The following is a 24,427-nucleotide window of genomic DNA, read 5'->3' as shown; positions in this document are numbered from 1 at the left end:
CATGCAGGAAGACAGGGTGGGGAGGAAAAAAAAAATCCACCCCCAGCAGCACCGAGTTGTAGCCCAGTTTGGTGTCCCAATGCATTGCTCTCGGGTGCTGCGCTGGATTCTTTTTTTCTTTAATATTCACTTAATTCATAATTTAGTTTAAGAACCTCTAATTTAAAAAAAATTATGGATCACCATGAGGTACACATTTACAAAGTTGTTCATAATTTGATTTCTGTCATACAATGTTCCAACACTCGTCCCATCTCCTCAGATTCCCTTCCACCTAGCCTGCCTCTATGGCAGGAAATTTTCTTCTTCCTCTCTCTCTTGCTTTCCTTTGGGCATTCTGGATTGCAATACAGGTACTGAAAGGTAATCATGTTTGCTTCCTTTCAGCACACCGTTCTTATCCAGAGTGATCATTTCCGACTATCATGGTCAAAGTGGTCCCTTCTCTCTGCTAACTGCTCTCTCCCCCATCACTTGTGGTAAGCTTCCAATCATGGACCAGTCCTCTTGGCCATTACTTCTATTCTCTTCGTATATTAGTCTCACACTTTTTTTCTTATATACCACAAATGAATGCAATCATTCTGTCTGTCCCTCTCCCTCGGATTCATTTCATTCAGCTTGATACTCTCCATTTCAATCCATTTAAACCAAACTTCATGACTTCATTTTTTTCTGATAGTTATGCATTTCATTGTGTAGATCTACCATAGTTTCTTAACCCATTTATTTGTTCTCAGGAACTCAGGTTATTTACATATTCTGGCTCTTGGGAACAATGCTCCAATTAACATAAAAGTACAGATTGCTTTTCTGCAGTGTGTTTTGACCCTCCAGGATATGTTCCCAGAAGTGGTATTGCTGGGTCAATTGCTAGCTCAATTTCTAGAATTTTTCTTTAGTGACTAATGCCCATATTATTTTCCAAAAAGGCTAGACCAGTTAGCGTTCCTACCCACAATCAATGAGTGTCCCTTTCTCCCTGCATCCGCGTCAGCACTGGTTGCTATTGTTCTTTTTTGATGTGTGCCAGACTCTGTGATGTGGGATGATATCTTATTGTTGTTTTGATTTGCATCTCCCTGATGATTAGTGATTTAAAGAATTTACGCCTTTTGTCCATTTGTATTTTTGTCTAGGAGTAAGTTTTGATTAATTTATTCTCCCAATTTTTTGATGGAATTGGATGTTTTTTCTTGTAAATTTCTACCAGTGCCTTATATTTCTTTGATATTAACTCTTTATAAGATGGGTATTGGGTAGATAATTTTTCCATTTTGTGGGCTGTCTTTGTATCTTGGTCACTGTTTCTTTTGAAGTGCAGAAGCTTCTTAGATTAATGTAGTCCCATTTGTTTATCTTTGCTTCCACTTGCTTGGTGTTTCATCTTTGAAGGTATCTTTAGCTTCAATGTCATGGAGGATTCTGCCTACCTTTTTCTTCATTTTCCTATGTTTTTTCCTTATGGTTTCAGGTCTGATATTGAGGTCTTCAATTCATTTTGATTTTACTTTTGAGCCTGGGGTTAGAAACAGGGGTTTTTTTTTCTAATTTTTTCCCTCCTGTACCACTCGTTGAAGAGGATTTCCTTGTTCTACATCATATATCTCACTCTTAAGTGATCATATATTTGAGAGCCCATGTCAGGATATTCAACTCTATTCCATTGATTTGCAGGTCTGTATTTATTTCAGTGTTATGCTGTTTTAATTACATGACACTTTGTAGTATAATTTGAAGTTGGGGATGATGATGCTTTTTCCCAAGGGTTTCTTTAGCTAGTAGTGGGGGGTTATTGTTCCAAACGATTTTCAGGAGTATTTGATATATATTTATTTTATTTTATTTTATTATTTTGTTTTTGCTTTTTTGGGTCACACCTGGCAATGCACAGGGGTTACTCCTGGCTCTGCACTCAGGAATTACCCCTGGCTGTGCTCAGGGGACCATATGGGATGCTGGGATTTGAACCCGGGTCGGCCGCGTGCAAGGCAAACGCCCTACCCGCTGTGCTATCTCTCCAGCCCTCAATTTTATTTTAAAACTGTCAGGGAGATCTCTGGGGACTGCATTGAATTTGTATGATGCTTTGGGGCATATTGCCATTTTGCAAATATTAATCCAATGACACTGAGTCATTAAACATGCCTCAAACTTCAATGTCATGCACGGTCTACCTATGTTTTCCTCATTACAACTTAAGCATTCCGATCCAATATCAAGCAAGCTTTTAATCCATTTCCTATTTAACTTTTGTGCATGATACTAGAGAGGAGTTTGTGTTCATATTTTAGCATGTCACCAACAAGTTTTCAGTGAACCATTTTTAGATTTTTTCCTTGTTTCTTCGTCAAAGGTTAAATATCCATAAATCTGAGCCTCTATCTCTGTACTTTTAATTCTATTAAATTTTAATTCTATTAAATTAAATTCTGTCCTTATTCCTGTTCCACACTATTTTTATTACTATAACTTTATAGTATAATTTTAATTGGGGAAGGAGAAATTTCCCATATATCTTCTTTGTCACTAAGATCGATTTGGATATTCTGAGAATTGAATTATTTAGATAAATTTCAAGAGTGCCTGATCTATATCTGTATGTCATTTTGTTATTTTTATTGGGACTGCTTTGAATCTGTATGATATTTGGGGGAAAACTGTCATTTTGACACTACTGATTCTTCAAATCTATGAACAATGGATGTGTTCCCATTTCCTTGTGTCCTCTGTTATTTCTTATAACAGTGATGTAAAGTTTTCTTTGCGTGTCTTTCACTTCCTTGATTAAACTTATTTCCAGATACTTGACTTTTGAACCATAGTATTGAGTTTTGAATTTATCTCTCTTTTATCTCAATATTTTTCGTGAACATATGTAGTAATTTAGGTCAGATGATCATTTTGACAATATTCTTCCAATCCAAGCACAAAAAATATTTTTCCATTTCCTATGGTCTTCTATTTCTTTTTTAAGTGTTTTGAAATTTTCATGGCTATAGATATTCATATCTTTTATTACATTGATTCCAGGTACTTGATATTTGGGGACACAACTTTGAATTGAATAGACTTTTTGATCTCTTTCTCTGATTAATTTTTTATATAGTAATGTGAGCAATTTATATGTATTGAATTTGTAGCGGGTCATTTTCTTTATTGTTTCTAGGAGCTTTCTTGTAGACCTTTTAGAGTCTTCTATATATATCTTCATGTCATCTGCAAATAGAAATCATTTTACTTCCTCTTTTCCAAAATGGACCCCTTTTTTGCCTGACTGCTGCTGCTAGGATTTCTAATACAATGTTGAATTAAGAGTTGTGAGAATCCTTGTACATAATATTAGTGGGAATGCTTTCAATTTTCCACCATTAAGAATAATATTGGGGAAAGTCAGCTTCATAAAGTGGGCTGGTCCTTCAAACATGCCCTGATACCGCCTGGAAGAATACCAGACAGGCCCACCAAACACCAAGCAGGTGTACTGCAAAACCTGGCTCTACCAAAGTTAAGCCAGCCCTGTGGTTTTCAGAATCACTAGCCTCTAACACAGCTGTGAGATAATATCCTTCCCTCAAGAGAGCTCCCCCAGAGATCTTCCTGGCAATGACGGGGATACTGAGAGTGAAATAGAAAAGATGCACTCTCAGACGACAAAAGCAACCATGGTAAAGCAGCGCAAACCTGCACAACTGGTAGTGGGTGGAGATTGTAATTCTAAGAACTCAATCTGTAATAAACCTCTAGATACTCTCTCTGAAAAGGAATTTAAACAGGAAATGCTTAGAATGTTTAACAAGATAAATGAAACAATGAAATGGACTAAAAACATGCAAAAGAGAATATTTAAGCAGAAATGAGAAAACTGCAAACAGAAATGACAGAACTGAAAAACTTCGTAGGTGAAACGATAAAAAGAACTGGAAGGCCTCACCAGCTGAGTAAGAGCTGCTAAGAACGAAATAAGCAAGCTCCAAAATAAGGTGCAGAAAACTTCCAGATGAGGACAGAGGATGGCAGAAAACTTCCAGATGACCACAGAGGATGGAGAAGGGCCTCAAAATAAACCAACAAATGACTAGAGAAAATTGGGATGAATTCAAGGGGAGCAACATAAGAATAATTGGGGTCCCAGAGCACCAGGATGGCAACTCTGATGAAGAAATCATTGCTAAGAAGTTCCCAGAACTGGGAATGGAGCAATACTACAGCAGGTAGGGTGTTTGCTTTGCACGTGGCCAATCCAGGTTCAATTCTCAGCATCCCATATGATTCCACAAACACTACCAGGAGTACTTCCTGAGAGCAGAGCCAGGAGTAACCCATAAGTATTGCCGGGTGTGATCCAAAAAGCCAAAAAAAAAAAAAAAGAAGAAGTTCCCAGAGCTATAGAGCACATGCACCGAGACCAGGCATAAAGGGTACCAGCTAAAAGAAATCTAAATAAAACTACTCCACGACACATTCTAATAAGAATGACGAAAACTGAACACAGAGGCAGAATAGAGAAAGCAGCATCTAAAGAAGTTCATGAAGAAGAAGAGGAAGAAGAGAAAAGAAGAAGAAGAAGAAGAAGAAGAAGAAGAAGAAGAAGAAGAAGAAGAAGAAGAAGAAGAAGAAGAAGAAGAAGAAGAAGAAGAAGAAGAAGAAGAAGAAGAAGAAGAAGAAGAAGAAGAAGAAGAAGAAGAAGAAGAAGAAGAAGAAGAAGAAGAAGAAGAAGAAGAAGAAGAAGAAGAAGAAGAAGAAGAAGAAGAATGAGGAGAGGAGGAAGAGGAGGAGGAGCAAGACGTTGCAGGAGGGAAATTGGGGACATTGGTGGTGGGAAATCCCTGGTGGACTGATGAGTGTTGGAAAATTATATGACTGATATCTGATCACGAACATCTTTGTAACTGTGAATCTCACGGTGTTTCAATTTTTTTTAAAAAATAAACACAAAAAAGAAAGTTCTACAATCAAATCTATCTATACAAGAATTCAAGGGGCAGGCTGGAGCTGTGGCACAGCGGGTAGAGCATTTGCCTTGCATGCGGCAGACCTGGGTTTGATTCCCAGCACCCCGTATGGTCTCCCGAGCACCGCCAGGAGTAATTCCTGAATGCAGAGCCAGGAGTAACCCCTGTGCCTCACAGGGTGTGACCCAAAAAGAAAAAAAAAGAATTCAAGGCTCTGCTCTAAGACAAGATGAATCCCAAAAACACATCAAACTCCTGCCAAAAGATGAAACGAAATTTTATGACTAGAATCTCTCTCAATGTCAACAAGATAATGCACTAATTAAGAGACACAGGGTGCAGGGTGGATTAGAAAATTGAACCCACCATTCTACTGCCTTCACATAATGAAATACCAGCAAAATACTTTAAAAAAAACTGCTAATAGACTTGAAGAAAGAAATTGTAGCAACAGAACAATAGTCAAAGTTTACAACACTGCTCCACCACTCTGTCACCTCTCAGCAGGTCAACTAGACTAAAGCTCAGTAAGGATATACTTACTTTGAAGGAAGAAATGGAAGAGGCTATTATATACATATATATGCATATACACATATATACATAATATATATAAGTTCAAGAGGATAGAGATTGTATCCACTATCTTCTCAGACCATAATGAACTGAAAATAGAAATGAATCAGAAAGAGAGAATGAACTCAAACAACTGAAAATTAACCAACTTGCTACTAAACAACCAGTGGGTCAGACAGGAAATCTAAAGATTCCTGGAAACAAATAAGAATGAGGACATGACCTACCGGAACTTGTGGGACACTGCAAATGTGGTGTTAAGAGGAAAGTTTTTAGCTATGGAATCATTCATCAGGAAGGAAGGACCCACATAAGTAACTTGACTGCACAACAAAAATAACTGGAAAATGATCAAAGAAGGCAGATGGGAGGAAATAATAAAGTTAGCGAAGAAATTAATGAAATAGAATTTGAAAAATTCAAAATATCAATGAAACCAAGCGCTGTTTCCTTCAAACAATAATAAGATTGATAAACTAATAGCAAGATTCACAAAGAAAGATATAGAAAACCCTAATAAACTGAATCAGAAATGAAAGGAGGGACATCATGACAGAACCTATAAAAATTGAAAGGATCATGAGAGAATACTTTGAGAATCTTCATGCCATAAGCGAATCTTGAAAAAATGGATAAATTCTTGGACTCCTATAACCTTCAAAAAATATGTGGAACACCTGAACAGACCTGTCACGTTCGAAGAAATCGAAACAATAATTAAAAGTCTACCCACATCACATTCAATCGAAGGTTTTGCCTAACTGATGTCACTGTTGTTCCAAAATTCCAAAAGGGATCGGACCACCGTCTCCTTCGTGCAAAATCCTACTTCACAGAGAGGGGAGAAAGGACTCCAAAGTTTAAGCTTAAGAAGAGAACTTCCAGAATGACCACCAACTGGGAGCTCTTTGGAACTATTGCGGCAACGTGGGAAGATGCCGTCGTTGACAACATTGACGAGGAATACAATCGACTGGTTCAGAAAGGTATAATACCGTTGAAATTCTATTTTATTAACAACTGATAATTTAAAATAACACAAAATAAAAATTTATACATTAAATATATCAACAGAATGAAAAGACACAGCAGAAAGGGAGAAAAAAATGCACATCATTTATCTCATAAAAGTTTAATACCCAGAATATATTAAAATAAACCTTTACAATTCAACAAAATAAGTTTTGTTTAGGGGGGTAAGGATTGGAGTAGGGGTTTGGGCCATACCTATGGTGTTTAGAGGCTATTCCTAGCTGTGCTCAGGAATGACCTCCGGTGGTGCTCAGGACTGTATGTGGTGCTGGGAATCAAGCGTTTGGCAGTATTGCAGGGCAAGCAACTTAACCTCTGTACTATCTTACTGGCCTAAACAAAGTAATTTTTTGTTTTTAAGCCAACACTGGCAGTGTTCGGTGCTTACTCCTAGCTTACTCCTTACTCAGGGCTCCTGGTGGGGCTTGGGGGACCATAAGGTATGCTGGGGTTCAATTCAAACCCCGGTTGGCCACATGCAAGACAAGCACCCTACCCATTGTACAAAATAACTGTAAATGGGCAAAGAAGACATTACTCAAGATATACAGATGGTCAATAAGTGCATGAAAATATGTCCAACATCACTAGTTACTAAGGAAGTATAAATTAAAATTATTATGAGTTATCACCTCACACCCATTCGGATGGCTATTATAAAAAAAAAGAAGGAGGGGCCGGAGTGATAGCACAGCGGGTAGGGCGGTTGCCTTGCACGCAGCCGACCTGGGTTCGATCCCCGGCATCCCATATGGTCCCCCAAGCACCGCCAGGAGTAATTCCTGAGTGCAAAGCCAGGAGTAACCCCTGAGCATCGCCAGGTGTGACCCAAAAAGCAAAAAAAAAAAAAAAAAAAAAAGAAGGAAAAAAACAAGTGTTGGCAAATATGTGGAGAAACAGGAAACCGTGCAACATTGGTGGAAACATAAAATGTTACATTTACTATAGCCAACAGTATTGTAATTCTGAAAAGTTAATAATGGAAGCTAAGGATTGTAGGATAACATTGGTTTGTCCTTCCTCCCTGGCAGCAGGGAACTAGGGTTTGTTGATCGGTCCCCCAACCTGTCAATTACCTTTGTCTTCTGATCAGACTCTGCTGACTTGTAAATAGTTTTTCTCTCCTCTTTAATGTCCTTTGCACGGTTAGCTACTTCAGAGCAATAACTTTTTGTATGACTCCGGAAGACAGTTAAAAAGACATGCTTTTGTAACTTGGGAGTAATTGACTCCAGATAATATTACCTCCTGGACATCTGATCTCTTGACTTAAGCCTCAGTTTCCCTTACTTCCTATATCCCCAAAAGCAGGGTCCGACGACGGACTGGATGGACCCAGGGCAAGCTGTGAGCTACCCTGGCATCAAAATGGGCCAGGCCAAAGTGCCATAATACTTAACTACAAGTTAAGAGCATGGTCATGGACAAATTCTGTCATGATCCAAAAAGTAGTAACTAGATTCGGACCCTGCTAGGGTTAGGAATGACTAATCTGGCCTGAGCACTGTAGTCTGAGCCTGTGGTGAGATGTCCCCAGGAAAGTCACCCTACAAGCCAAAATGTGTCTATTACTGTGTCCATACAGAATGGCAAATATTAAGAACTAGAATTAAGATGTTTATTGTTACTGGACTAAGGAAAGGAGAAACACATCATAAATAAGTGCTGTTTTGCCCTCTTGGGCTGCAGGTGGTCAGAAAGGCTTGAAAAACATGTTGATTGCGCTTGGGGTCGGGGGGGAGGTGTGGTCTGGGAGGCATGGTTAGAGAGTTGCTGCGAGGTGGTTGAGGTGGTTAAGGTGGTTAAGGTGGTGGTTGCGGAGAGTTGAGGAGTAGAGAGGCAGAGTGAGAGAGACATTTTATGAGAAAGAGAGAGTTGGAGAGAGAGACAGAGTTGCTGTGGAGAGTTGGGGAGATCTGAGAGAGAGAGCATTGTGGAGCGAGTTAGAGAGAAGTTTGGAGAGAGCTGGGTGAGAATTGGAGAGTTGGGGGCAAGTTGGGGACACAGTTTGGGAGAGACCAGGGATGGAATAAACGGCAACTGATCATCAACAAACTTGGCCCTCGTTCCTCCTTTGTCAGCCATGGGTGGGGAAGCAGTTTAAGAGTTGTGCGGAGAGCCCACGAACATCCTTACCGTGTGATCACTCAGCCTCACCCAAGCTAAAGGTGTTTACACAATAGATCAAAAGGCTGGACTGGGCTAGGCCTCAAGTTCAATCCCCTGTAACACATAACACTTCCAGGTATAGCCCTGATGGACACCATCACTTATGCTTTAGAAATGTAGTTCAGCAGCAAAGCACATCTTGTATGCTTTAGGTCTGATCTAGCACCACAGAAAAACAAAAGAATAAGGCTTACTTTGAGGGGTACCCATACCCAGTGGTACTCCAGGACCACTCCTCTTTGCTCAGGACCAGACCTGTCTCAGGCAACCATACGTGGCATTGGTGATTTGAATCAGATGCAGCCATTTGCTAAAGAAGCACCTAAACAATTGCACCTGGTACAGTCTCTCCAGCCCCACTCCATGTCATTTTTTGGGGGGGCCAAGAATATAGCTCAGTAGTAATTAATTTCCTTGCCTATGTAAAGTTCTAGGTTCAATACCTGACACCACAAAAAAAGTCTTATAATGCTAGCTCATTTTTGTGTACATTAGTCTAAACTCACTGAACTTTAAAAGGGTAAAATTTATTGTACATTAATTTAAAAATTTTCCTCTCTATACTCTTTAAAATTTATATTTGTAGAATTTACCAATTTCATGTAATTTTAAAAATACATATGAATTGGATTATTCACACAACTGTCACTGTCACTGTCATCCTGTTGCTCATCAATTTGCTCAAGCGGGCACCAGTAACATCTCCATTGTGACTTGTTACTGTTTTTGGCATATTGAATATGCCATGGGTAGCTTGCCAGGCTCTGCCGTATGGGCGAGATACTCTCGGTAACTTGCCAGGGTCTCTGAGAGGGGCGAAGGAATCGAACCCCAGTCAGTTGCATGCAAGGAAAATGCCCTACCGCTGTGCTCATTCCAGCCCATTCACACAACTAATTTCATAATTTATATACCTGTGAAACAAGAAATATATATTTTTGAAAATTACCAACTTATCAGTGATTTAAAATTTTTTGTAATCTCAAAGGCATTTAGCTTTATTCAATCTATAATGTACACATCAAAAAAGTCTCTAATATGTAGGATATAAAAAAAACATAAGGGACTAATAAATGGCCAAAGGCATCAGGACTGCAAATTTTGTCCATAAAACTGACATTACTTGGAGGGAAGGAGTTGGGAGGGACCCGTGAAACATGGCTGGAGGAAAGAGGGCACTCTGATGATGGGTTTGTTGTTGAAACAATCTGCTTATACAAGATAAGCATAATTGGCAGTATTGTAAATCAGGGTACCATAATAAAAATGGTAAAAAATAAAAAGGCAATATAGCTTTTTTGATTTTGTTATTTTGGGCCACACCCAGTGGTTCTAGGTCATTATTCCTAACGTTGTGCTCAGGGCTCCTCCTGGCATTGCTCTGAGACCACATGCTAATTCAGTCCTGTTTGGGTCAGGGTATATTCCAAGACTGCTTCTTATACATTGAGATATCTCTTATTTCTAGTACCTACTTAGTTAACAGTATCTCCTAAGAATCCTAGAAAACATTTTGCTCAGAGACCACATGCTAATTTAGACCTGTTTGGGTCAAGGTATACTCCAAGACTGCTTCTTATTCATTGAGATACCACTTATGTCTAGTATATCTACTTAGTTAACAATATCTCTTAAAAATCCTAAAAACATTTTAAATGTGAGATTATGAAATGCCATGACTTTTTAAAAAATTTTTATTAGTGAATCACCATGAAGTACAGTTACAAACTTATAAACTTCCATGTTTGCCTTTCGTTTACATCCCTCCACCAGTGCCCATTCTCCTCCACTAATGTCCCCAGTATCCCTCCCACCACCCCCACCCCAACCCCCACCACTCCACCCTGCCTCTGCAGCAGGGCATTCCCGTTTGTTCTCTCTCCTGTTGGATGTTGTAGTTTGCAATAGAGGTATTGAGTGGCCATCGTGTTTGGTCTATAGTCTACTTTCGGCACACAGCTTTCAACCTGAGCGGGTCCTCCCAACATTCTCTACTAGATGTTCCCTTCTCTGTCTCAGCTGCCTTTTCCCCCAGCATGTGAGGCCAGTTTCCAAGCTATGGGGCAGAGCTCCTGGTTCTTATCTCTATTACTCTTGGGTGTTAGTCTCCCATTCTGCTACTTTATATTCCACAGATGAGTGCAATCTTTCTATGTCTGTCTTTTTCTTTCTGACTCATTTCACTCAACATGATACTTTTCATGTTGATCCACTTATATGCAAATTTCATGACTTCATGTTTTCTAACAGTTGCATAGTATTCCATTGTGTAGATATACCAAAGTTTCTTTAACCATTCATCTGTTTTTGGGCACTCCGTTTTTTCCCAGATTTTGGCTATTGCAAATAGCGCTGCAATGAACATATACAAGTGCAGATGTCATTTCTACTATACCTTTTTGCCTCTCTGGTATATATTCCCAGGAGTGGTATTGCTAGGTCAAATGGGAGCTCAATTTCCAATTTTTTGAGAATCGTCCATATTGTTTTCCAAAAGGGCTGAACCAGTCGGCATTCCCACCAGCAGTGAAGGAGAGTCCCTTTCTCCCCACATTCGTGCCAACACCGGTTGCTTTTGTCAAAGGCACATTAGAAAATGCTCTACATCACTAATCATCAGGGAAATGCCATGACTTTTAACTGGCTTAGTTGCCTTGATAAGTTTTTCACTGTAACAATATTTTGATTTTGGAGTCACTCCTGGTGACACTCAGAGCTCACTCCTAAAGTTGTTCATGCACTATATGTGGTACCAGGATTCAAACCAAGATTGGCAGCATGTAAGGAAAGCAATTTATCCCCTGAACTATCTCTCTGGTCTTCATTCTAACACACTGCTTGGGCCTACTGTCTTTTTCAAATATTGAAGGTGCTCCCAGATAAGGTATCTAATTGCATTTTAATAGGGTATGTGGAGTATTGATACTGTAGAGGAGTTGGCATGTATGGTCTCTAATAAAACAGTGACTCATTAAAAAAAATAATAAAAAATAAAAATTTACCACTGAAAAAAATTTTAAAAATTAAAATTCAAGGATATTTCTAAAAGAAAAAATAAAACAGTTCTCGAGACATAGTTTGTAAATGAATAATACCAAAACCTTTCTAAATTATGAAATTCAAATACTGATACTGAAAGAGATCTGGTTACATAAGAGTGGAGCCCAAACAGAGCTCTTCAGTCAAAGGAATTGCCCCAAGTCAGGGTTTGGCCCTTACACATCTAACCACCCACTCCACTAAAAAGTGCCTTGTTTACATAAGAGCAAAATGCCTACACTACACAGCAGCAACCAGGCTTGAGTTCTCTTCTCTGTAAGACCTTTCCAGAAGGACAGAAGAGTGATCACTTTCCTGACTTATAGCCCTCTGCTGGAATGTCTTGCCTCTGGGTTATAATCCATCACCTCCCATGAATCTCAAGGTCCACCAACGGCCATGGTACTACATGCATGTTTAGCTCTCCAGGAGAGCTTTGTGAGGTCTGAAGCATTTCATTCAGCCTAATCCACAGAGTGGAGATAAATCACAAGTATCATGGATCTACTGATCATTTATTTCTCTGTTAGAGTAGAGCAAGGGTTAAATAAAGGGCATTGGGGTTGCCAATTACTACAAGTGGGACTCTCTTTAGACAATGGAGAAAAGCAGGAGGGTAGTTTTCTTTTAATATTTCTCAGGGAAAGGAATAAGCAAATAAGTTCCTTCAGGGAGATGCAAACCATTTAATTTCATCTGTATTTCCCCATCCTCTCTGGAACTGGTACTGAGAGTGGAGGAGTGAGACAGTCAATCAGTTGATCAGTCACCAGCACTGTCATCTGCGTTGCCAGAGAGGTCGAGAGCAGACATCATGGAATCCGACAGCTTGCTGGCGAGTTTATCTACAGATGGAGAAACAGGTAGTCATTTGGTGGCTGGCTTGTCAACAGAAAGACTGCAAAAGCTGGCTGACACCATTGGTTCACTCCATACTGACTCATTCAAACCCCAACACTAAAAACAACTGATGAGTTATTGGCAGACACTCTTCGTGAAATGATGACTTCAACATAGAGTCTATCTCAGTATCAAGCTTACTGGGCTCCAGGTATTTTTGTCACTTCCTACTATTAAAATAAAATACAATTTTCTTCTACTATGTGCAACTTATTAACATTACCCTCATGGGGCCGGAGCGATAGCACAGCGGGTAGGGCGTTTGCCTTGCACGCGGCCGACCCGGGTTCGATCCCCGGCATCCCATATGGTCCCCCAAGCACTGCCAGGAGCAATTCCTGAGTGCAGAGCCAGGAGTAACCCCTGAGCATCGCTGGGTGTGACTCAAAAAGAAAAAAAAAACAACATTACCCTAAAAGACTCATAGGGCTTTGTATCTGGAGGCAGCCACATCCTACCGATTTCAGGACTTCCTTGAGACATTGCCTCTTTCAAAAGACTTTCTCTGATCACCATTTCCTCCCTACCATATTCAGGCTTCTCTATGATTCCTCATTGTGCTTTCTATGTCTTCACAGTAATCAGTCTGTATCGCCAGTATCTATTTCTCATTTTCTCCCCACAGGAGTATAAGGGTAATTCAACTCTACATAATCAGGACTCAGTGTGGGGCCAGAACAAGAAGAATTGTTATGAATGTCACCAAATTCAAAGAACAAGGCTTCATGGAAAGTTTTTCACTTGGCCTGCATATAATACTAGTTGTCTTAAAAGTGTGTTGTAACGTTTCTTTTTTTTTTTTTTTTTTTTTTTTTTGCTTTTTGGGTCACACCCGGCGATGCACAGGAGTTACTCCTGGTTCTACACTCAGGAATTACTTCTGGCAGTGCTCAGGGGACCATATGGGATGCTGGGATTCGAACCCGGGTCGGCCGAGTGCGAGGCAAACGCCCTACCTGCTGTGCTATCACTCCAGCCCCTGTTGTAACGTTTCTGAGCCTCAGCTGCCTCAAATGAAAAAGACTTTTGCAATGAATTAATGAAGATCAATAGATCATGAACACCTAAATAAACCAGCCACAAAATTGTGAGCCAGAAAACTATTAAAATGAAGTAGTTTTACATATATGAGGTCCAGGATTTAATCTTGGCACCATCAAAAATTTTTAAGCTAAAAAAAATTTAATGAAGTGATTTTGTAAACTGATATGAAAATAGTTCCTAATGTATATTAAATAAGAAAATGATGTGGGCAGGGCTAGCATTTGTATTTAAAACTGACAAAACTGACAAAACGTATAGATATTTGCCAGTGTACCTCTTAGGTTTGAGAAGAAACTAATCATTTACCTGAAAAGCAGGGCTGGATGACTAGAGAATTGGAAGGAAAAAAACATTTTATGGTGTATCAATCTGTACCTTTTGGAGTACTGATCAAGTAGAGATTGCATATAGCCCGTAAATTTCCCAATACATAAACGACAGCTATTTGATATACAAGAACATGGTAGCTCACCAAGTTTGGTCCCCAGAGGATCAGCATCAGATGAAAACCAGTTGAAAAAAAAATTCTCACAGCTCACAAGTGACCCACAGTCACTGAGAAATTCTGAGGGTAGGTTCAAAAATCTCTATTTTAACAAGTCCTCTGAGTTATTCTAAAATACTGTTCTAACCCACCTTGGCCTGGAGCTGGACACATGGAGATACTCATTTAGGAAGCACTAAACAAGATCCAATGTAGGCCCAAGATCCCATTTTGAAGGCTTATAGGTCCCCACCTGAACGCTTTTGCATCTTCTTCTTATTCTTTAAAGCAGATGCCAGGGCCTGGCCCTGCTGCAGGGGATCTGTATCCATGATCCTCTGCAGCACTGGGCGGCGATCCACCGTGCAGACATTCACTGTGTCATTGTTCCCAGAGTAGTAGTCCACGTTGCGCTTAGGCCACCCCTTCTGATGATTCGAACTGGTACAATATCCAGTGAGCTCTCCAATCTGGATAGAAAGGAAGCAGTGAGCTACCTCCAAAGGAGGCATCATAGGAGGCAGGAACAGGCTTAGGTAAGAACAGAGCCTGACATCAGGCAGAATGGAACTCCAAATCTGGCTCTCCCATAGACTAGCAAATGATTAATAAACTTCTTAGCTTCAATTTATTTACCTCTCAAATGGGATGGATAATAAGTAGATTGCATAGGTTTTATAATAAAATTAAAACGTGGGGCAGGGGTACACATAGCAAACCTGAATTTGATACCTGGTACTACAAATGGTTCCCTGAGCCTGCAGGAATAATCCCTGAGCACCACTGAAATGGCCCAAAAACAAAGAATAAAATGAAAACCCAGATACTGCAGTCTTCACTCAAGTGACCTTTTAGGTCTTACTGAATTTAACAAATGTGTTTAGACATCTATTCTGTGCCCAGGTTTTGTGTAAAAATACTGGAAAAATAAATCAGATGCAGTCTTATTTCTGGAGGGATTAAAGCAAGAAGATACAATACAACCATCAAGAACTCAGAATGTGGTTAAGTGCCTGTCAAAGAGATGCAATGTAGGTGACAGCAGTTGAGAGTATGATATTGATTAACACAAATCTATTGACTGAGGGTTTATTCTGACTGAGACTACCTCAATAGTAAAAGGGTATCTATTTGGCTGGGACAGAAAACGTGTAGGGAATAAAAGGTAATACTCGCAGAAAGCTCACTATGTGCCAGGTACCATTCTGAGCATATATGTATGTGTATGTATATATATATATTTCTATATGTACACATGTATACACATATGTACTAGCACATTTAATCCTTTAAAATATTATTAAAAATCAAGCACCTAAGGTCACAAAGCTAATAAGCAGTACAGTAAATACAAACATACTTCAAAAATTATGTATATGACCAATTACCCAATATATTATAGTGAGGGTTTGCATACAATTCTGGGGGTACAGAGGCCATATTCACAATTTACATACCTAAATTACATTGTTTAGGAGTTACTACTAGAGTTAAAAAAATGGAGTGACCCTGCACAGGGTCCCTAACTTAAAGTCTAAAACTTGTGATATGGAGTAGAAAACTGGTCTAGAGAGACAGGGCATAGGTTAAAACACACCGCCTTGCATGCAGCCAACAATCCTGGTTCTCTACCAAGCACCACCAGGAGTGTTGCTGAGTAGAGACGAGTGTAGCTCCAAGCACCGCTGGGTATGACCCAAAACAACCCCCACCCCCGAAAAAATAGGACAGATGTCAGGAGAAAGAGAACTCAAAGCTTACACTAAGGTTATAGGAACAGCAGCATAGAGAGACTCCATAATCTTCTCCAGAGGTATAGGAGAAAAAAAGTCAGAGAACTTGACTGTTTGAGATTCCAGACAATATTTAAGGGGAAGAGTCAGATATCTAGGTTTATCATTTTAACAACAGGGTGATTAGACAGGAACACGAGTTCTCTAAGTCAGAGTCAAGGCTGATAAAGCTGCTTGGAAGAAAACACCTCTTCCTTGGACCTGCCATACTTTTGTCAAGGAACAAAGGAACCCAGGGGGAACAACCAACATCTCTAAGCCCTGACAATTACAGGAAGCCCTCACAGGAACCAGACAGAAAGACCGGACCAGATCACAGAATTCTAGATAAAGGAAGGGGTTGCTATCAAGAATGGGAACAAGTACCTTATACATGTTGGTTTTATTTTCTGCACCACCTGCCAGAGGCGAATGGAGCCACTTGATATCCATTTCGAGCGGGTCAATGTCATCCAACAGTTCATCAGACTCTCCAGTGGCTAAGCCTTTAATACAATCAATACCAAGGTTAGAGTACAGGCTCCTCCATGCTGCCAATCCCCTTGGTCAAGAATCAGTGGAAAAGATAAGTAAATACTACTCAGGAAAGTCCTAAAGGGTCAGAAGGAAGGGCTCTTTCATTACTGCTGAGACAGTCACATAAACGGTAAACAGCATGGGTTTTATATACAGGAAGGAACTCTGGAAAAGGGCCTCTTAGAGTATTCCTCATCTGCAAAATGAGAATGCCATAGCCCTATGACTATGTGTTCCTATGAGTCACACAGATGTCTATATTGCACTGGCCTGGGATACTAACCTATAAATGGCAAGACTCTGGGAGTCTCCACTCCAACTCTCAAGTCTCGAATTCAAGTCTCTTGGCTGGAGATGGGCTCCACTGCAAGCCACAAATGTGCCATTTACCAACTGTATGCCCATACTACTTTCCTCTCTGCTTTTAAACTTTTCCTCAATCGATCCCCTTCCCTAAACCTCTAATTTCATTTACTCTTCAAAATCTAGGGCTAACTCCCCTAAGAAACATTTACCATTGATATCTCCCTCACCCTACTCTCAAGTTCCCAGAACTTAATTAACTTTGCCAGAGGCATTCTCAATGATGGAGTCCCCTATTGTCCTCACAAGAAACCAGAATGAAGAATCATCATAAAAATATGAGCTTGAATTCCTTCCCAACTACCCATTTCATAAAGTTCAGAATGGGGCTATCTTTCCCCAAGACACATGCAGAAAAAAACTGAAAGCAGGTATGTATTGTTCTCATCTGTAATCCAATGATAGTAAAGGACTCAGAGAAGGAAAGCTATAGGCCCTCAAGAGAAATAAAGGAATTAGAAGTCAGTAAAAGCTTTCTTCACTATCCTATACAGTCTACAAACTAGCTCAGAGAGCACCAAGACAAGACATGCCTTTCTTGACTAGCATAAAGGAAAAAGAAGCCATAAGCCACACAGATAGCAACAGAAATGTTCCACTAAAGTTTTTGAAAGTCACATCTCAGTATCCCAGAAAAGAATCCTCTTAATATTCACTAATATTTATCAAGCATGTACTATATTTTTTTAATTTTATTGAATCACTGTGAGATAGTTACAAGCTTTCATGTTTGGGATACAATCTCACAATGATCAAGCACCCATCCCTCCACCAGTGCACATTCCCCACCACCAATATCCCGGGTATACCCCTCCCTTTCCCACCCTCCCCCTGCCTCTATGGCAGACAATATTCCCCATACTCTCTCTCCACTTTTGGGCTTTATAGTCAAGCGTGTACTATATATGCTAAATACTATTTTAGGTATTTTTACTTACTAAATAATAAAAGTGAATGACTATACATGCAAAGGCCTAAAGACATTATGAAGGAGTTTTTGTTAGGAATGTCTCAGTCCACTCCAAATCCCAACAAGTGGAAACCTTGCATTTCCTAAGCTACTCACCATGCAATCAGGATTTTGCTATATCTTTCTATATACAAAGAGCCCACAACTATACACCTTGGCTCAGGTTAGGGTTTTCAATCTTGAGGGAAAGATAATAAGCTTAGGGCTGGTTAAATAATTTTCCCAAAGCAAGAATAGTGCCAGAAATGGGAAGTCAAACACGGAAGCTGTTTTTTGGTCTGTGTGGTTCTACAAGTACTAAGCAAATTGGTCCTCTTGTACCACTTACATTCCATGGTGTCTTCATTGGCCTGTTCAGTATCCTCAATGTCAAAGACTTCAGTCATCTCCTTAACAATCTCAGCACTGAGATGGGAGGGCAGAGTGTGGGTGGCAGGTGGAGGTGTGTAGAAGCTGATCTTCCCACTGGGAGATGGAAGAAATTGGTGGTGATGTCATTAAGAGACCAAATGACCAAAAAGATGATCAGTTCCAAAGTCAGAAACAGCCAAGGAGATGTCTCAAAGGGTTGGAATGCATATGAGGATGCAGGTTCAATCTCTGGCACTGTATAGTTCCCCCAAGCACTACCAGGAGTGACCCCCAAGCATCACAAAATCAATAGCCCCTGAATATTGCCTGCTATTGCCCCATTCTCCAACCCCACATGAAAAAGCAGAAGGAAGGAAGGAAGGAAGGGAGGGAGGGAGGGAGGGAGGGAGGGAGGGAGGGAGGGAGGGAACAGGAGGGGAAAGGAGGGGAGGGAAAGAGAGGAGGAGAGGGACACAGTAAGGACAAGAAAACCCAGATAGTGGCTTGTGAATAAGAGGTTAAGTTGATAGATAATCATAGCATACATTTCCAAGCAGAATATGACCTGTTGCCTTCACCTTTTCCTATCCTGGGACCCAATAAATCAGGCTGCTCTGCCACTCAAACATAGATTATGGAGCCTGACTCCCTTTGTGGAGCCTGACTCCCAGAGGCCTCACCTCACCCAGTCAGCCAAAACAGCTTTGGCTGCCTGTTCCAAACTGTATATGCCTCCCTTCTTCTTCTTCCCCAAGCGGTGGGCCACTGCAGTCAGAAAGTGCTCAGTGGTGTGGAACCCAGAGATGCCATAGTAGTTGGAAATCTAAAGATAGGAGGAAGAAAGACATAATCAGGAATAATGAAGGATCCATGAGACAGGGTAGGTAGCAAAAGTCTGTGTACCTCCTCCAGGTTGCAGCGCTGCAAGATGGTCTCTACTGGGGTCACAGGGTCTGCAAGATTCTGCACTTGGACGCAATTGCGCAGGATCGTGCCCACCTCTGAACTGGGTCCTGGAACAATGCCTGGGGCATCTAGTAGCCTGATGAACTTGTCCAGATAGACCTCCTGCATAAACCTGAGGTGGGAGGGAGGAGAAAGTACAGAGGAAAAAGCCCAAATGTGTCTAGCATCCTTTTGGCCTAGCACACAACTGACAGAAGTCAGGAATACATAGTGTGCAGACGAAGGTGGAGATGTGGGGCTAGGGACTCTAGGTCTATAGACCTGGGAGGCTACAGTCTAGCCTCTTTGATTATAGTCTGAGCCGTAGTACTCTGGGCCAGCTTCTTATTCTGAGTCTCACTTGCTTTGTCTGCTTATTTGTAGCCCAACCTTACATGGCAGTTAGGAAGCTTTAAGGAATTAACAGGGGAAGGAAGCACCCAGCCTGGGACCTGGCCCACATCTAGGGGAGGCCAGGTAAACATAGGCTGTAACTGACCAGAGAAGAATCAAAGGATGACTTAAAAGAACTCAAGGAACAGAGCCTAAAGGTGCGGGATTAATGGGTATGGTAGGGCCAAACTGTGGAGTTAGGGAACAAGCAGGTACTTACTTGGTAACCCCAGGAACAGCTCCCACGCTGCATGCACGACTGCGTTTCAAACTATTGATCAGGCTACTCTTCCCAACATTGGGAAGCCCTACAAGGAAGCAAACAGTATTTCAGGGCAGCAGAGGTCCTCAAGAACATTTGGCAAAGAATAGGAATGGATCTGGCAATGTAAGGGAAGGGAGGTCAAGGCAGAGGTAGTGACCAGGTCAGGAGAAGCCAAAAACAGAGTCTGTCTCCTGGTCTTGGCCTCCCAACACCAGACACTGACTGAACCCTTACATGTACTTTCTACCCCACTCTCCTTTTTCACTTGTGAGGTATCAGGGTAGATGTGTTCCTCTCTTTAGATGTAACACTTACCTCCCATCTACAAGCAGTTTAGGAAAGGTTCTCAGTGTAAGGCCTCTGTGACAAAATCCAACAGCAGGTAGACATAAGGAAGTGCCCATAACACAAAAACCTGTTTTTCGCAGAGTATAATTCCCTTAGCAGAGAAGGGACTCATCCCTGAGCAGCTGTTGGCCTGGTGTGGTTTTTCATTTGGGCAGTTGCCAAGACGCTCTTGGCCTATGGCTGTCTTTGTGGACTTCTTGAACCTCACCAAGCCTCTTATTCCCATTCTCACCATTCTTCTTTCAAATACTAAAATTTACCCATGAACTGCTCTCACAAATGTTTGTGCTATGTATATCACTTGTGAGTGGAAACTATACATCTTTCTATGTCTCTGATCTTTTGATTCTCCTTCTACTAAAAGTCACTGCTATTCATTCCATTTGTTTGCTTCTCTCACACTCAGTCCTTTGCTCCACATACTATTCTGGGTGTCTCCCTATACTTAAGCAGTCATGCCCTCTAAATTTGTCTAAAGGTCTCTTGTCTAAAGAAAGGTCTGCATTGGGAGTGCCTACCTTGCTGCACCATGCCCCAAGTTCGATTCCCAGCACCACATGAGTCCCCATAACTCTGCCCCCACCCAAATAAATAAATAAATAAAGGTCTGCATTGTCCTTTCTCTCTGATTCTGTCCACCTCAACTGTTCTGCTTCTCTAAGTTATCCTCTCTATGCCAACTCCAATAAGTTCCTTCTACATCTGTTCCTCCTCTTTCTCCTCTCTCCCTCCAATCTCTCTCCTTCTCTCTCTGTGTCTCTATCTCTCCCCCCTCCATCCCCCACCCTGTCCCTCTTTATATAATTCAGTCTCATTTTTTTCTCTCCATCTGTGTCCCCCTAACCCTCTTTCTTTGTATCTCCATTTCTCCTTCTACATGTGTGTCTCAACACAGCCACATATGTGTATTTGGTTCTCTCTGTGGTCCTGAGGGTGAAGTGAATCTGGGCACATTTGTATCTCACTGTGGCTAGAATTACTTAGGAAAAGCAAAGCTGGGGTGTACAGGAATGGTTTGGTCTGCACGTGTTTTGCCTTGGAGTCTCCTGTATGTGCCTCCTCTGGATCTAGACAGGACTTTACATGTGCACACAGATACATGTCTATAGATCTGTATGTACACATAGATGTCTAAGTTTCTGTATCTCTACACCTCATTCCTGCCTGTTTCTATAATCCTTTCTCTCTGGAATGTCTGTTTGTTTATATTTTTTCCTTTGTTCTTTGGGTATGTATACCTATCTGCATACATATCTAGAGGCATCTCTAGCCCTGTAATGAACCTCTCTGAAGATTTCTGTGAACTATGTCTATCTCTAGGTCTCTTTTGATGGAATCTCACTCACTCCACATGCCTCTATTACCTTCCATTTCTACTCCTTACCATACCATTTGGCATCCCAGTTCTTTTTCTATACATATACAGATATGTACATCTCTCCTTTCTCTCAGTATCCCACCTTCTCTTCAAAGTCTTTCTCCCTTGGCTTCGTTTTTTCTCTCTCCTGTTCTAATTCTGCCATTCCAAATCCTCTATTCTTTCTGTGCTGGCCTTCTCACAGTGCTCTGGGATGTAGACAGGCCCAGCTTTGAGCCTCTTTTCTGCCTTGTCTTTCCCAGGAAAACTCCTTATGTCCTTTTCCCCCTCTTTGGATTGCAGTATTCTTAACTCTGAAAGAAAGTTACTCCTCCCTCCTATAACAAAATGAGATGGCTTCAGCTTCAAGACCAGTCCCAAGCATTTGATCCATAGTTGTAACACTCAAAGCACAGGGCGATTCTGGTACTCAACATGCCCACCTAGTGAGATAAATCACAAACTTTTCCTGAAGGACTCCTCTCTGCCCCACAAAGGAAATATAAGGTTCAAAGGATCCTTTCCCTTAATGAAGCCCTGCTCAATGAAGAAACCTGGGTCCCATGACCTCCCCCACAGGTCTTACCAACAACACCCACACGGATATGGGTGCGCACTTCCCCAAGACGGCAATAGTTCCCCAGGACCCTCATGAGATTTTCAGCTCCAAAGCAAGCTTTGCTTTTCAGCAGTGACTCGGAGGCCTGCTCCACAGGTACACTGCAACGATTCTGAAAAATGAAGGGTATCACAGAAAAGGCGTCAAGTGGGAAGAGGTGGTCTGAGTCTAGCTTTCAAACTTTCAAGAAAACTTTCAGGGCTTCCCTGTGATCATCAATACCTCAACCTAAAGTGGAGAGCTTCTCACATAAGCCCTGAAAACCTCCACTTCCCTGATCCCCTCAAAAAACCATATTGCCTTTACATCTTCAGTCCTCTTTGTACCTCTGACTAGCAACACATCCCCTACCTCCAGTGGAAGGGAAAGGACGCCATTCTAGTCTCCACAGAGATTGTTGTTGAGTACTGGCTCTGTCTTTCATAGATATGTGCCAGTCAATTCTTATTTCCCTTCTCTCCACTTTGGCGTCCACATATGCACACTGGAGACATAATAACATTCCTACCAGTGGAGGGACTAGATGGTGTCTGGCCCTGAGTCTTCTTTTTCTTGATTCCTCATGCCCATTCTACTATTCCTCTTTCCTTACCCACCAACACAATGCAAATAGAATATAACTTAAATATTTAACAGTAAGAATCAGAGTAGAGAGAGATAGCCTTAAAGTGGAATACAAATGAGAGATAGCTATTCAGAAAGAACACTTAACACATTTTTGTCACCAAAAGGATAATACACTATAAATGAGATATCATGTGTCATTTGATAGTATCAAAAGATATAGGGGAAAAGTCCTCCCCATACATTCATTTACCCCACCAATGAGAATATAAAACAGATACATTGACTGGGGAGGAGGTAGTAATTTGTCAATGTATACAAAAAATGTAGAATCTATGACTTCTTGGTACCCAATTTACACAAACACTTACCAACTGGACAAGAAGACATATGCAAGGATACGTGGTGAAATACTGTTTATGTTTTTTTAGTGGAAACTAATTTTTAGCATAAGAAGGTAAACATAGAAAGACGTCCAAGGAAATTAACAAGATATAAGATGACACATAATACCCCCAAGCAGCATCTATTCTTTATATACACCCATAAATTTATAAAGCACAGAAAAATACTAACAATGGTGTCTACCTCCGAGTATGGATAAAGGAGACTAGAGTTAAAGTTACTGGTATAGAGGAATTTAAGCCTTATCTATTATAGCTTTTGCTTTTCCTACTTTATTGTTTAATAAGTACTAAATTTTATACATGATACAATTTTTTTAAATGGCCCTCAAAACCAATGTCTCGAGGAGAAGATGGCGGTCTCCACAGGAGTTAAGGTTCCTTGTAATTTTCGCTTGTTGGAAGAAATTGAAGAAGGACAAAAAGGAGTAGGCAATTACGGTTAGTTGGGGAAGATATGACACTTACAAGGTGGACAGGCATGATTACTGGGCCACCAAGGACGAATTATGAAAACAGAATATATAGCCTGGAAGTAGAATGTGGACCTAAATACCCAGAAGCTTCTCCATCAGTAAGATTTGTAATCAAAATTAATATGAATGGAATAAATAATTCCAGTGGAATGGTGGATGCACGGAGCATACCAGTGTTAGCGAAATGGCAAAATTCATATAGCATTAAAGTTGTACTTCAAGAGCTAAGACGTCTAATGATGTCCAAAGAAAATATGAAGCTTCCACAGCCACCAGAAGGACAAACATACAACAATTAATTTTAATGGATCTCAAATGTCTTAAATCAACAACCTTCTACTCATGTTAATGTCTTGATTAAATATCATGATGCAAAATACCCACACATTAAGTAAAAGAATTCCAGCTGACAAAACAAGACCTGGACATTTATAAGAATGTATGTACACCCATTATGTTTTCAGGCAACAGGAGGAAAGATGCAGCACAATCTTTTTCTCTTGTTAAGGCACTGTCAGTACTGGAGTACTCAAAATAGAATCCAGGTTTGCATGGTGAGAAGGGTCAGGTGGCTGTGGCAGCATGTATGTTTCTGAAATGCTGGTCTCGCCAGAAGGAAAACCAGAAATGGCAGGCTTTATCCATCCTAGTGAAGCCTACCGTTCCAATTGTCAAAAGTAGCAGGTAAAATGAATATTGTCACAAATTGTGTTAAGTGTTAAAGCAATGTGGGTGCTGATTAGTAGTAGTATCAAAAGTAAGTTCAGGATTGTTTCGATACCTGTATTTATAATTAAAAAAAAATGTCGTGGGGAGGTCAATGAATTTCTGTTAAAAGCCGTTCCTGTGTGTTACATGTAACAG

General features: G+C 40.7%; 1 protein-coding gene and 1 pseudogene across 2 annotated transcripts in view; one reads left to right on the top strand and one right to left on the bottom strand.

The window, feature by feature from the left end:
* Positions 1 to 12,267: 12,267 nt before the first annotated feature.
* The window catches only part of GNL3L (G protein nucleolar 3 like), a 41,224-nt gene continuing 29,064 nt past the window's right edge, over positions 12,268 to 24,427 (bottom strand). For both annotated transcript variants that reach the window (XM_055122390.1, XM_055122391.1), the window contains 8 exons: positions 22,087 to 22,231; positions 19,751 to 19,838; positions 19,096 to 19,270; positions 18,873 to 19,015; positions 18,170 to 18,306; positions 16,359 to 16,477; positions 14,453 to 14,669; positions 12,268 to 12,616 (listed from right to left, as the gene is read on the bottom strand). In XM_055122390.1, coding sequence (XP_054978365.1) covers positions 12,534 to 12,616; positions 14,453 to 14,669; positions 16,359 to 16,477; positions 18,170 to 18,306; positions 18,873 to 19,015; positions 19,096 to 19,270; positions 19,751 to 19,838; positions 22,087 to 22,231 — 1,107 coding nt within the window. In that variant the 3' untranslated portion in view covers positions 12,268 to 12,533. The remainder of the gene's footprint in view (positions 12,617 to 14,452; positions 14,670 to 16,358; positions 16,478 to 18,169; positions 18,307 to 18,872; positions 19,016 to 19,095; positions 19,271 to 19,750; positions 19,839 to 22,086; positions 22,232 to 24,427) is intronic.
* Positions 23,441 to 24,036, top strand: LOC101556874 (ubiquitin-conjugating enzyme E2 variant 2-like; annotated as a pseudogene).

This window comes from Sorex araneus, chromosome X (assembly GCF_027595985.1).
Source record: "Sorex araneus isolate mSorAra2 chromosome X, mSorAra2.pri, whole genome shotgun sequence".
In the NCBI taxonomy this organism is placed as follows: Eukaryota; Metazoa; Chordata; class Mammalia; order Eulipotyphla; family Soricidae; genus Sorex; species Sorex araneus.
The sequence above is the reverse complement of the archived record's forward strand: the minus strand, read 5'-3'. Positions and strand labels throughout refer to the sequence as shown.